Source organism: Parus major, chromosome 8 (assembly GCF_001522545.3).
Source record: "Parus major isolate Abel chromosome 8, Parus_major1.1, whole genome shotgun sequence".
In the NCBI taxonomy this organism is placed as follows: Eukaryota; Metazoa; Chordata; class Aves; order Passeriformes; family Paridae; genus Parus; species Parus major.
In genome coordinates, this window is record NC_031777.1 from 6,012,795 (window position 1) to 6,027,252 (window position 14,458).

Sequence of the window (14,458 nt, forward strand, 5' to 3'; positions counted from 1 at the left end):
AGTTCACTTTTGTCAGCTGAGCAATCTCAGCACTGCACTTCTCTTGCACCTTTAGGAATACCTAATCCAAGCAGAGATGAGATAGAGAGAAGGAAATAATCCACTCCTGGAGTTCACTTTACTCAGTGTCAGGACTGTGCAGGTTTGAGCTCCTCAGAACACACCATCCAAAATGTACACAAGATGAAAAGAAATCCCAACCAGTCAGAAAGATACTATTTGCTTTATAAAACAGACAGTTGGAAGTTACCCACCATTCTTTTTCCAGGTGAGACTGGGTGGTGGGATGCCACTTGACTCACAGATCAGGCTAATCAAACTCCCTTCAGTGACTGTCAGCTGAGAGCTGTCATCCGAGCCAGAAATACTTGGTGACACTGCAAAGAAAAGCCAAATAAATGCAGCCTTTGAAACAACAATTATCAGGCAGCAGTAAACCCCAATTGACCCTCATGCAAATCTCTCCCATTCAGCTCTGAAGCAATAACAGTGATTGTCTCCTCAGTGCTAACCAGGCCCTGGGTAGAGAATACACTTGGCAATAACTGCATCCACCTTCTGGCCTCTAAGGGCTGCTGCATGCACAGGCTTTATTTTGGGCTGCCTTTAATGGACTTCTCTGAACAAAGCTGGTTTGGGGAGCTTTGTTAAGTGACTCCAACTCTAAGAGCCTGCCTTATTCATGGCCTCAGTTCATAAACCCAGAGATCATCATCAGTGACTTTAAAATTCAGCCTACATTTTTCCTTTGAATTTTTCCTGCATCAGCACACTGGCTGCCACATCCAAGGTTATGGATCCCATCCCTCTGATCACCCTCCTGCAACAGAAGGATCACTTTGCTTTACAGCTCTGTGACTCTAAACCAGCTGCAGACAAAAGGGACCAATGTTTTACTCTGATTCTCAAAGTCTTAAAGCACTTCGGTTCAATCCCTAGGGAAGGACTAATTCCCTCTTAGGAATCACAGAATCATTTTCATGAGATAAAAATAAGAGTAGGTAGAGAAAAAGCAGAGGAGAATTCAGGTTAACCTGGCAATTAAAACCTCCCAGGTGAGCAAGTTATGCAGCACTTTTTTAATGTATGTGACAATAGCAAGGTTCTCCTTCTCCTTCCGACACTTCCAGCTCTCCAGCAGCAACCAGATCTGTGGGGTTTGAAACAACACTGCCAAGGGCCTTATGATACTGTCTGCTTTACCCTTTATTTGTCCTGCTTCCAGCTAGGACAAGCCTGTTCTATTCTGTTAATTTAACTCATGGGCTGGCTCCTGGATCCACACTTAGCTCTCAGGATCTCACTAATCCTCAGAAGGATACAGTTCCTGGATTTAAAACGTCAAAATATGGCAAGGAGGCCTTTGGGTGCTGGGGCATAAATGCAAACTATAATTACAAACAATTATCTACAGATGGCTGTCACAGGCAGCCTGTGGTTTCTATCAAGCTTATCCCATCAAAGCTGCTAAGCAGCAAAGAATTATCCCTCCACTCAAATTCTACTGGAATGGTCTTACTGCACAAAGGAATAAATCCAAATCCCTCCAGCAAAGGGCCTATGCAAAGGTCTAGGAGAGAGAGAGGAGAGTGAAGGTTGACCTGCAAAGTAAATTATATTTCCTTCTGCATGGGAAAATGGCATGATACTACAATACCCACCTCTAACTCAAATGCCATGAATGGGTCTTTTAATAATGGCAGACTTGAAATCTGTACTAAAAAATGCCATTTTAGTGTTACAAACCCTCACAGGTAATTCTAGTCGTATGACTCCAAAGCAAGAAATTGATTTACAATAGTAAAACATGGACATTTCCATTTGTACATGAGAAGAAAATGATGGTGCAGAAAATCCCCTCAAAAGCAATTATTAAAATAATGTCCTAAGCCACATTTTCCATAGAGCCATTGAAAAGAATTATTAAAGGTGTTATTATGACTCAGGACTACTAAGTTTGTAGAGCAAAAAAAGCTAGGTAAGCCAGCTTTTAGTTATCTGAATTTTCGATGCTTCAGCATTTCAGTAAGTGGGAAGCTGGTATATTACTTTAAATAGCATTAAAGCTATGGATCCAAACCCAAGTATTTATCACAGAATCATAGATCACAGAATGGCGTGGGTTGGAAGGGACCTTAAAGATCATCTTATTCCAGGCCTTTGCCATGAGAAGGGATGCTGCCACTCACTAGTTATGGCTCTTACTACTCTCATTCCTGCAAGCTCAACAAAGGCTTGTGGAGCAACCAGTGTTAATTTAGAACTAAATAAAAGCAATTTGAAAAATGTGTGCACTGTCTTGGGCCTGCTCAAATATAGCAAATACAACATCTCCCTGCACAAGCTTCAGCAACTGAATGTTGATGAACTACAGAGGATTTCCATGTCTCACATCATAATTCAGCTCTGAGCTTCATTCCCGTTTCTGGAATAAGCTTAATAAATCTTACCCCAAATATTGACATTATAGTTCTTCTCAGTTTTCCCTGCAACATTAGTTGCTTCGCAAGTGTAGCGTCCAGTGTCCTGCACTTGAGCTCCTTCAATCTGGGCACAAAAGGAAAATCTGTGTTTCTTCTTCTAGCATAATTACTCATGAAATGTATAGAGATAGGGACCTCAGGTTCCAATTTTATTTTTACATATGTCTCCCTGAATATTAATAATAGAGCATGAATCCAGCAAGCTCTGTACCCAGACCACCAAGGTCTCTGACATCCCTCCCTCCTCACACACTACTCTCTGCTGCCCCAGAGAGCCCAATGCAGTCCCACCTCCATGGAGTGCAACTCCCCAGGAAGGAAACCCAACACGCCCTGCTTTCCCAGTTTACCTTCAGCACACTCCCATCTCCAGAGATGCTCAAGCCTGGCTTCTCCAGCAAGGGCCGTCCATCCCTGAGCCAGGTCAGGCGGGGTGGGGGCACGGCGCTGCTGTGGCACCGCAGCTCCAGGTCCTGCCCCAGCAGCACTGACACATTCTGCTCCTCACCCACGATGTCAGGGGGAACTGCACCAACACAATCACACACTTAGTTACCTCGGAAAAACCCTCTGAGACGACTGAGTACAACCATTCCCCAGCACTGTCACCAGGGGCAACAGCCACAGGTCTTAAATCCCTCCAGGGATGACAATTCCACCCCTGCCCTCGGCAGCAGTGCCAGTATCTGACCATCTTTCGTGTCAAGAAATTTTTCCCAATATCCAACCTGAACCTCCAGTGGCACAACCTGAGGCTGTTTCCTCTTGTCCTACTGCGCAAATCAAGGGACTTTTGGGCACTGAAGACTTCCCAGAGCAAACATAATTTGGAGTTAAGGGGCTTCACTTAGGAAAGATAAAATTACACCTACGCCTTCAGCTACACACAACTTCAGGCTCCTTTATACCACAAACACCACAATAATATTTTTTTTTATTTACAGAATTTCTTACGCACAAAACACACACTAGTGGGGTATCAGCTACAGAGAAATCATAAGGATGAGCCAAGAATAGCAAAAAAAAACCTTGAAACAGATAGAAAGAAAAATCCGCAGTATATAATAATGGGGGAATGCATTCCTTCAAGAAGGAAAAAGAGCTGCTGAGTGAAAAAGCTCATGAGGTAACAATTAGCCCCAGAAGCTGAAAATGTCTTAAGCTGTTAGTGCCAAGAAGGATACTTGGCTTTAAGGTAAACTCTGGTTTACAGAGAATTTGTCCAGAGATGGCCAAATACAGCTGACAAAATGAAAACTTACATGGTCAGCATGCAAGTCAATGGGTTAATGACTTAATCAACAAATCATAATCTACAATTAGCTCATGTATCAGGTTTGTGTGGTATCTACTATTTATTGCAGTTATTGGCACTGAGCACTATATTTACATTTGTCCTACAGTTCAGTGAAAATCTCGTTATTACACTATTATTTCCAAATCAGACAGTAGAAAAATCTCCTTTTGAAAGGAAAGTTTTCTGTGTGGAAATAAAAAAATCCTAAAACACTGGGCACTTCAACTGAAACTCATTAGCTGCTCTTGAACAGCATCAGGATTTAGGAAAACACATTTTTTTCCCCCCGTTCTAAAATTTTGTGTTTCCACAATCAGAAAAACAAAAGTAACTGAGAAGGCAACTGAGAGCTAATCTTGAACACAGCAAGTCAGCAATTTTCCATAGGGAAAGTATTCATGGCTGGAGTCAAAAAGAACACAGACAAAATACTGGCCCTCAAAAAGTTGACCAGAACCAAATATAAGAACTTTTGTTGTCACATTTTCTTTGCCCTTTAGTTTTGGGATCTATGACTCCAGACACAGAGGGTATGAGTGCATGGAACCCTGGGGTGAGAAGGGAAGCAGTGGGACCATTTGTGAGAACAAGCACACTAGGTTAATCACACATGGGAGACCAGGATGTGTCCCAAAGCAATACTTAGGAGACAGCAAGACAGCTCTCCAGGTGGCCTGAAAAGACTAGGAAGAATCAAGCTTTGTGTTTCTTGCCCAGGAAGTACAGAACAGAGCTGCTGATTTCACACTTTGGAAATAATTTAGGGAAAAGCCTGTTCCCTGTGGATAAGAAATATAGTAAATGAAAAAAAAAAAAAAAGGTTTATATTTTTCCTTCCTAGAACTCACAAAGGTCCAGATTCTTTATGAGTATTGTGGAACTGAAAACTGGAAGCTGATCCATTCCTGCAGAAGGCAAATTTATGTCCAAAGACTTTTCAACCAGTTACTTCTCCTCCCAGCTCAATGAATTGAAATATGCTCAAAAGGAAATTGAGTTTATGACACAGAGACACTAAAACATTTATTTCTGAAGGAACGAAGTTTAAAATTAATCTAATTATGCTTATAGTAACTGTAAGTAACCAAGCTGGTTCCAACTCCTGGCTCAGTGCACATTTCCAACAGACCCAGCTCCAACTCAACTCCAAATTATTTTCCTCCTATGGCTTCTTAATTAGATTGCCCTTATGAGGCAAGTTTGAAGAGCCATCAGACTTTTTGGTGACAGCCTCTCTCAAGCTAGTCCTGCAGCTGAGCTAAACCCTGCCCAGCTTCTAATAGAACATTAATTTTAAACATACACAACTCCTAACTCTTTTCATTTCCTCCAGCTAAAATGGACAGAGGTTCCAGAAAATAAAAGAGGAATAATAAATATATCTGTGTCACATTACACAGACATACACACCTGTCCTCAAACTCCAAAGGAGACCATGGTATTCCTTACTCTAGACATAAAATGCTCCAGCCTGTATTAACTGACTTAGGTTTACTTGCCACAACAGACTCCTGGGTTTCTGAACTGCCCCTTCTAGATGCAAAAGTCACCAGGATTTTAGTCAGGGGTACTCTAACCAAGAGAGACAATTCTGAAAGCCAAACTCAGGAATAAATAACTTGGCCAGCTACCCTTGCTTAGAACTCATCCAAACTCCTAACTTTTCTTGCAAGGTTTTCCACATGGGATTGCCACAATGCTGAGACTGACAGAGTCCACTGACCTACTGAAAGCAGAAGCAAAACCACAAAGGTGCCTCAACTCCAAATGTCTCTCTACACATCTGGTACTGTAACATTTCTAAAACAATGTCAGATTGATGTTCATCCTCATTTCGCTGCTGGACAAATTCTCTGAGCTGTCTAAGGGAACTCAAAACCTGCTACAGTCACACTCTCTGACATCCCTGCTGGCACAGCACCCACAGGCTCTTGAGACCACAACATGGGCTGACCTTAGAGACCATTCCAGTGCCTGAAGAGGCTCCAGGAGAACTCGAGAGGAACAAGGACAAGGGCCTGGAGGGACAGGACAACTAGGAGTGCCTTCCATAGGGGAGGGTCAGATGGGATGTTAGGAAGGAATTCTTCCCCATGAGGGTGGGGAGGCCCTGGCACAAGGTTCCCAGAGAAACTGTGGCTGCCCCTGGATCCCTGGACGTGTCCAAGGCCAGGCTGGATGGGGCTTGGAGCAACCTAGGATAGTGGGAGGTGTCCCTGCCCATGGCACAGGGTAGGACTGGAGCTTTAAAGCTCCCTTCAATCCCAAACTATTCTATGAATACGAAATGGTATCTGATACGAGTTACAAAAAACCCAGGATGAAATTCATACAAGTTAAAAGAAAGCACAGAATCACAGACTATCCTGATTTGGAAGGGGCCCACAGGGATCACCAAAATCCTGCACAGGTCATCCCCAATAATCCCACCATGTGTCTGAGAGTATTGCACAAATCAGAAAGAAGGATGAATTTACACAAGTTCAGACAAGAAGATTTCAGAAGTAACTTATTGATCATCTGGAAAACTGACAAACTAAAAAAACACTCCTTTTCTGCTCCTTGAAGGAGACAGAGCTGACTGGCTGGGCTCAACACAGTATCACTACTTAGCACTAAGAGTCCCCTCCATTTAAGCAGGCAGAGCAAGGCTTGGGAACAGCATGGGAACTGCAGAGCGGGATGGGGAGCTCCCAGTACCTCCTTCTGGTGGTCAGTAAATCCCCAGTATACAAAACAGAGCACTGGCCCCAAGAACACGTCTCACCTGGCAGATCTACCAGGTTTTACAAACACGTATTTTCTTTCATCATTCGTAAATGAGCTTTTATGCATTAAACTTGTAACTGCAGAAGTGAATTTACATTTCTTTAAGGATACACAAAAGGACACATCTACATGCTTTAGTAAATGAGAGTGAATGTGCATATATATATTTTAACTTCCATACACAGATCCCTCCTCCTCACCTGGCCTTCCATTACAGGTTGAGACTATTTTTACTCAGTGCTGCTCAGGGTCTGGGCCCAGTGTGTTAAATTAAAAGCTTCAAGAATAGCTCTCAGAACCAAAAGAAAGACATTTGTTACTCACCATAAACACGGAGGTCAATGTCCTTCTGGCTCTCCCCCGCAGCGTTGACTGCCACACATGTGTATATCCCTGTGTCACTGAGCTGGGCACTGGGCAGTGCCAGCCCCCTGCCCCCCGAGAGGACCTGCAACAAGACCACAGCATCCTCAGGCACACCCCAGGGTCAAAGACAGGCAAGGGGAGCTCTTAGGGTTCATTTCAAAATGGAACATTTGTTTTACCACTGCTTCCCAGCATCTCCCTGCACTCCAGTGCTCTCTTCTCATCCAGACTTATGAAAGCAAAACTCTAATTTTGTGCCAGTCCCTAGGGAATTCCTGGCATTCTCAAGCCTTTGCAGGATCTGGACAGCCCTCCCTCCCCTTCCCTCCCACCAGCTTTGAACACGTTGTCACAGCTTTCATCTGCACTCTGAGCTGTCCCCACAGAACACAAATGCCACCTCTTCCCTTTCAGATTATAAAATTGACTTCCAAAAACCAACCACAGCCTCTCATTAGACCTCATTTTATAAGGAGATATTTACCTCGAAATATCTCCTTATATCAGAGGTTGGTTTTCTTTTCTGAATTATTGTTATATGTAATAAGTTCCAGATCCCTTCAGCAGAGGAATATGGCCCAATTTCCTCTTCTTCCCAATAAGTGGAAAATTTGTTGATGTAAACTTACTAAATATGACATCAGCTGAAAGGAACACTTTGTTTCAATATATCTCTGTCTTCCACAGCACAGGAGCTGAACTCACACAAACAACCCAGAGCAAAAGGCCTTGTATTATTATTACAAATCCTCCAATTTACTCTCTTTCCATTAAACTGCATTGACTTAAAAGCTTCCTCCCACAACAGAGAATACCACAGAGCAGGATCTGATCCTGGTACCTGGAGTCCGTTGCTGACACTGGACACAGGGCTCCCATCCTTCAGCCACGTCAGGATAGGGGCAGGGATCCCTCTGGCTTCACACTCCAGTCTCACTGGATTATTGACCACTACTGTTACCCGCTCACTACTGCCAGAGATGGATGGGGGGACTGAAAAAAACCCACAGAAAAAGAGCTGTAACAGCTACATCACAGTGAAATTAAATAGGCTGCCTAGTTTTGGATCTTATTTCTCTTCTGTTATTCCTGCTGAGCTCTTGTCACATCTTTGCTCATGCTCTTCCCTAGCATGAGCAGGCAGATGACTGCAGTGAAACTACAGTGAGCAAGGTATGTGGGACTGGGCCCACAGCCCAGAGGACAGCTGTGGAACCCAGGAACCATATCATAAAGCCAGAAACTATTCCCTCAAACTTTTCTACTATTCCATTTAGACCTTGTGAAAGATGTTAGGAGTGGTGGGGATTAAAGAAAGGAGTTTACAATATAAACCACATAAAGCAAATCCAAACACAGAGTGATAAATCAGCCTGGCAGAGCATATGGAAACATTTACCATATTAGACTGGAAAACATCTGCCTCTCTGATGACACAGAACATTGCAATAGAACATCTACACTTACTCTAGGCACACAGTCTAGCAAATGTTGTAGGGTTCTGGTAGAAAGGGAAACAAGAATCATTAAAAAAGGAAGATGTTTCATATACTAGGAGAATCAAAACTATTCTATTTGTTCCTGCCACTACTAACTTAGTGATAAAGTTTAAAAGTCAGTATCAGATGAAAACTTAGTGTTTAAAGTCACTACTGCAAAGACATGAGAATGGTGAGCTACTCATACATATCCCCCTGTGTGAGGGGAGATAATATGCATAACATTCTGAACTTAAAGTAATATTAATTAATGAATTTAGCAACTTCTAAGAGCCTGTAACTCAAGTTGTGGCTGCCCCTGGATCCCTGGAAGTATCCAAGGCCAGGCTGGACAGGGCTTGGAGCAGTCTGGGATAGTGGAAGGTGTACCTGGCCATGGCAGGGGGTGGAACTGGATGGGCTTTAAGGTCCCTTCTAACCATGGTTATGTGACTCTCCTCACTTGTGCGTATATTTCAGTAATAGAAGTAATGGCAGAAAAAAGGCACAAGATTTCATAATTTTTTAATCCTTTCGCCACACATAATGTTCCTCCTACTGCAGTGCATGCCTGAGAAAGCTATAGTGGGGAGAAAGAAGTGAAAAAAATTAATACAATGAAATCCTATGAATTCTAACTAAACTGGAATTCCACCTGCTTCCTTCAGTTGGCCTACCTGGTTCCACTAAGTGTTAAGCCTGCTCTATCAAGCATTGTTTTTAATATCAAAAAGATCTGTTAACACTATTTAACAACAGAAATTGGTGAATAAGATCAGTAGCTGACCAAGGCAGGTGCTCATGGAAATCTAGAGCAGCCTCCTCATAAATGCAGCAAAACTTTCAGTACTTGGCATTTGAGCCTGCTCTTCAATAAGGAGTCATTGCTTCCACCAGTAAAGAGGGCAAAATGCTTAAGTTTTGTCTTCTCCAACTGATAAACTCTAAGGACGGGGGACGATAAACCTGTGGATGATGAATTCCAGCACCTCTCTACTGTCAGCCTGACAGGACACCAGCTGAACGAAGCAGGTTCATGGACAGGGGATCAATGAAATTAGTTCCTTTGATGCCATTAGTCGTGGCTGCAACTACATATACTCTGTTCTAGAAGGGAAAATTCTGTGTCTTGGTCAGAAAGTTTTCGTACCCTAGAAAACTCTGGATGTGTTTGCTGAAATTCCGCCACCCCTAAAAAGACGCACGAGTACTGAGGGGTTATTTTCCATTTAACTAAAATAATGACCATAGCTCTAAGGATTTCCTGGGAATTAATCACTGGGTGGGGTTAATTGCCTTTGACTGTGTCTTGTGCCATCAGTTTTTTCCATGATGGTCATTAAATCCATGGAAAAGCACTGCCCAAAGTCATTAATTAACATTAGTAGGAACTATATATTGTGTGTGCATCTCAGCTGGAGACACTGTGCCAAATTTGGGCCACACTTTTGCATGGAAGACTCCCACAGAAAAGCAGCTACATGCACATGCATGTATCAAAGATAAGAATTTGGATTATAGCCACATCCAAAAGCCACTGAAATCACTGGAAAACCTCCAATTGGGCTTTTGCTCAGGAGCCTCATGTCAGCAAACACCCACACTTCTACTTCATCTTCTTAGACACAGCACATTTTTCTTTAAAACTCTTGGATTATGAAAGAGCATTTGATCTGTGTCCTTTGTCTACTGTGAGCTTCAAAGTCACCTACAACAAACCCCAGCAACTACCAGGCCCTCTAAATTGCTTAAGTGATATCTTAAACAAAATACCTCTTCCACAAATTCATGCTTCTTAGAAATGCCTTCCCTTGACACATTTTCTGTGTTCAAAACACCTATTCTAATGAAGGTGAGAAAACAGAAGAGTGAAGAGCATGAGTGCCAGGACAAGGGGGAATGGCTTCCCACTGCCAGAGGGCAGGGTTAGATGGGATACTGGGAAGGAATTCCTGGCTGTAAGGGTGGTGAGGGCCCTAGAATGGAATTCCCAGAGAAGCTGTGGCTGCCCCTGGATCCCTGGAAGTGTCCCAGGCCAGGCTGGACAGGGGTTGGAGCAACCTGGGCTAGTGAAAGGTGTCTCTGCCTATTATCTAGTCTCTGCCTAGTGCAGGGGGTAGCACTGGATGGGCTTTAAGGTCCCTTCCAACCTAAACCACTCTGGGATTCTGTGATCATGTGATGAGTGACACCAAGTCTGTTATGCAGACTGGAAAAGGAGGAAAGCAAAGGTGGAGCTTGCATGTGTTATTCCCAAGTGTCACAATACAGGGCAATAGGAAACAACCTCAAGCTGTGCTGGGGGTAGGGAGGTTAATTTGCATACTGGGACAAGTTCATGGATAGGGTAGTCAGACACTGGCACAGCCACCCAGGGCAGTGGTGGGGTCCCCATCCCTGGAGGGAATTAAAAGCCATGTGAATGTAGCACTTGGAGACAGGGGTCAGTGCTGACCTTAACAGCACTGGGGGAACAGTTGGAGACTCGATGCTCTCAGAAGTATTTCCCAGGCTCCAGGAGTGAAAGTTAGGTGGTTCTGCACTCACCATGGACCTGGAGGCTGTAAAGTAGCTCTGCTGTGCCTGCGACGTTGGCAGCCAGGCACCTGTAGAGGCCGGAGTCAGCCACCTGTGTGCCCTCAATGTGCAGCACCTGTCCCCTGTCGCCCAGTGCACGCCCGTCTTTGGACCACGACACGGCTGTGGGGGAGGAATGGGGACAAATCACTGACAATCCCAACACACATGGCACCACAGAGCTGTTACACCACCCACCTCAGCTTTCATGCACATGCCAACGTTGAACAGTCAATGGCAGTGTTAATTGTGATAAGAACAGTAAAATGTAACAGAAAATTAGGAAATGGGACGATTTGTACAAAAATACTATGCCCCACAACTCAACAGGAAATTTGGCACTATCATCCACACACATCCAAATATTTAGGGAAAAGCGTTCTGAAATTGAGAAATTATCGCACAAAGCAAATTATAGGAAATTTACTTATCTTACACCAAGGTAAAGAACAGCTGTTTAAAACAACAAAAATACGAAGGCGTCCCTGCCCATAGCAGGGGGATGGAAGGACATGAGCTTTCAGATCCCTTCCAACCCAGACCATCCAGGGATTCTATAATAAATATCAATATTTTTTTTTACCTTTTACCTTTATCACTACATTAAACGGAACTACCTGGGACAAAGAATCAGTTGAAAAACTGAAACTAAAGAACAGAAAACTTGGTGTTACTGCAAAAGAAAATCTTACAGGAAGTTGACAACCAAGAAAATATGCAAATTTTGCAACTCAGTCAAAAGATGGCACCATCCATCAGGGCAATGGGTGACTGAGGCTTTGCTGGCACCACTTTACTACTCAGATGAAATTATTGCTCTTGGAAGGATTATGTGTAATGCAGAAGGGGTTTTGGGCAAAGATTTACAAGTACTAAGTGCTCTGGCCTGACTGATGGACAAGACTTGCACACCACTTCTCTCTTTTCCAGTGGGATGCTGTGCTCTCACTTTCCTGACCTATGTTATATCTTGACAATAAGATGTGCCATCGCATCACACCAGGGGTGACCAAACTGTTCTTATTGCATAAATTATCTGAAATACATAGTTTTAATTATTTGTTCTAAAATAACTCAGTATTTGGAAGATAAAAGGAGAAAAAAAAATTAAAAGGAGTGTAAAATAGATATAAGATTCTTATGCTTTTATAACATTTTATTTCCTCAATATTTTAACCTTTTTTTTTGTAAGTATAAATTATTCCACAAAATAATACTGTGAATATATTCCTCGTGAATTAATTCTTAAAAAGGCAGAAAAGGAGAAGCTGGATGCACATCTTAAATGTAATAACACCATTCTCCTGAAAATGTTGCTATAATCAGCGTGAGAATAATTTGCTATATTAGATACAAGCTCTTAGTAACTATTCCCCCTGTTTTGCTCTACAATAATTAATACATAAAATTGCTCTCATAATAATATATAATTTTATATCTTACCAGCTAACAAAAAACACATTAGAAAAGTCCTAGACATGGGCACACTTGACAGGAACACTCAATCCATGAGTATTTCAGATCTGCCTTACACTAAAAAATACTGAACTGACAGGAGATCAAAGTGGATGTGTTTAAAGCTCATTCAGTAGAAATCAAGTGGTGCTCTTGCCTGTGGACAGGGCATCACAAGGGAATAGATTATCCTTGTGATATGTTTTCACTCATTTATCAGTGGGGATCACTGAATTCTTCAATCCTTCTGACATGCCAGCCCATACATGGACATTTCTCATTACACAGTTTCTACCTGGTTTAAAATTACACAATTAGCTCCATTACACTACATATCTATTATTTTCCAAAGACACATGAAAGTGAAAGTCTTTATGAGATGTTCCCCAAGGTGCACATGGGTACCTGGCAGAGGGTTTCCAGATGCTCTGCATTCAAGATGGATTGGATTGTTCACCACCACCGTTTCATTTAATATTTTTCCTGCGTCTTTCAGACTGGGAGGTTCTGGGAAAAGACAAAACAATCAGGTTTTCATTAATTCAGCCACCCAGCTAGCAGAGCATCCAATCACAGAGTCATGAACTCATGGAGAAACTTTGGGCAATGAGTTGCACAAGCTTCAACTGCTGGGTGACAAAGGAATTTCTCCAGAAAGTTCATCTCTGAAATGGGAATACTCTCTAATTATATAATCACATTAGTGGTAAGAGAAATAAAACATTATTTTTGTTAATTTTCATTTTTTTCAGAACTTAAAAGTAGATTTACAAGTATTGGGTACACAACACAGAACAGCAATTCTTTCTTCTTTCTTCTGGAAAGCTCCTCTCACTTCACCTGGTGACAGTAAACTGAGGGGTTGTAGACAGCTTTTACCTTCCTGAAGTTCCAAAATCTCAAATATGAGAGAAATGCTATATAAAGACACTTTGAACACGAAGACTGACAGCAAAGGAGAGCTTTATGAGCATGGGACTGACACTGAAATTAGTTGTGATGCAATTATCACAGTCTGAATGTGGCTCCTCTTTCTAAGTCCCATCCACAGAGACTGCAACTTCTCCTCACTTCAATTTAACATTTTCCAGTTATTGGATTGGTTTGGCAATAAAAGTCAACATAACCATACTCTGTGAGAATATTGCCACAGTCTATTTCTGTACCTCATGGGGATTCCCACACCTCCTTTGAGGACTGGGTAACATATGCAATGCACAACACTTCATGACCACTTCTGAGCCAAATATTCCTAAATCATGGTGAGAGCATTTATTAAAAATCACATGCAAACAACAACTTCTTGAGTTTCTCTGATTCTTTTTATGCTGTTTTTATCAGCAAAAGAAAATTCCTTCTAAACAGGCTGAAAAGTCCCCTCACAAGAAAATGTTCCTTTCTCAGAAAAGTTATTCCTATAAAAATTTCCTACTCCCCAGGGTCACGGGGAATACCAATATCCACAAAAAGTTCAGATGAATGCCAGTGGTGCTATATCACATACTGCTTCAGAAACACGGAGTACCCTTCTAAGGGGTGGGTTAGTAGGAATGTGTTTGGCTTTTTGGGATACCTGAACAGCAGAGGTATTTGGAAAGACATTAATTTATTCATTTGTGTCCTTTGGTATTACAGGAGAGAGGCCAACCCCGACAAAAGCCAGTTTTTCCTCATACTCCTTACTAACGGAGTGGGACAGAGAAAGAGAACTGAGAGGTGGATGTGCAGAGTCAGGAGAAAAGCCAGAGCAAAGTGAGCCAAGGTGCAAGAGCTGCATGGACAGCCCCATTTGGCTGCATTACCGTGCACGTGGAGCCAGGTGTGCTGCTGGGCCTCCCCTGCAGCGTTGGTGGCCACACAGGTGTAGCGGGCGGCGTCTCCAGGCAGGGCCTTGCCAAGCTGCAGGACACGGCCTGAGGCCTCCAGCTGTTCCCAAACAGAGAGAGGAGCCGTGTGACACTGCTGCCCCCAGCACAGCCACTTGGTGAGAGAGCAAGCGGACACAACCAGGCTCATCCCTCCCAACCCTGGCT

The 14,458-nt window shown here is 42.8% G+C and overlaps 1 protein-coding gene across 2 annotated transcripts in view; it reads right to left on the reverse strand.

The window, feature by feature from the left end:
* Positions 1-14,458, reverse strand: part of HMCN1 (hemicentin 1) — a 177,761-nt gene that overhangs the window by 63,829 nt on the left and 99,474 nt on the right. For both annotated transcript variants that reach the window (XM_015636090.3, XM_015636087.3), the window contains exons 36-43: positions 14,228-14,351; positions 12,831-12,932; positions 10,941-11,093; positions 7,757-7,908; positions 6,874-6,997; positions 2,834-3,009; positions 2,451-2,547; positions 255-377 (exon numbers count right to left, since the gene is read on the reverse strand). In XM_015636090.3, the coding sequence (XP_015491576.1) occupies positions 255-377; positions 2,451-2,547; positions 2,834-3,009; positions 6,874-6,997; positions 7,757-7,908; positions 10,941-11,093; positions 12,831-12,932; positions 14,228-14,351 (1,051 nt within the window). The remainder of the gene's footprint in view (positions 1-254; positions 378-2,450; positions 2,548-2,833; positions 3,010-6,873; positions 6,998-7,756; positions 7,909-10,940; positions 11,094-12,830; positions 12,933-14,227; positions 14,352-14,458) is intronic.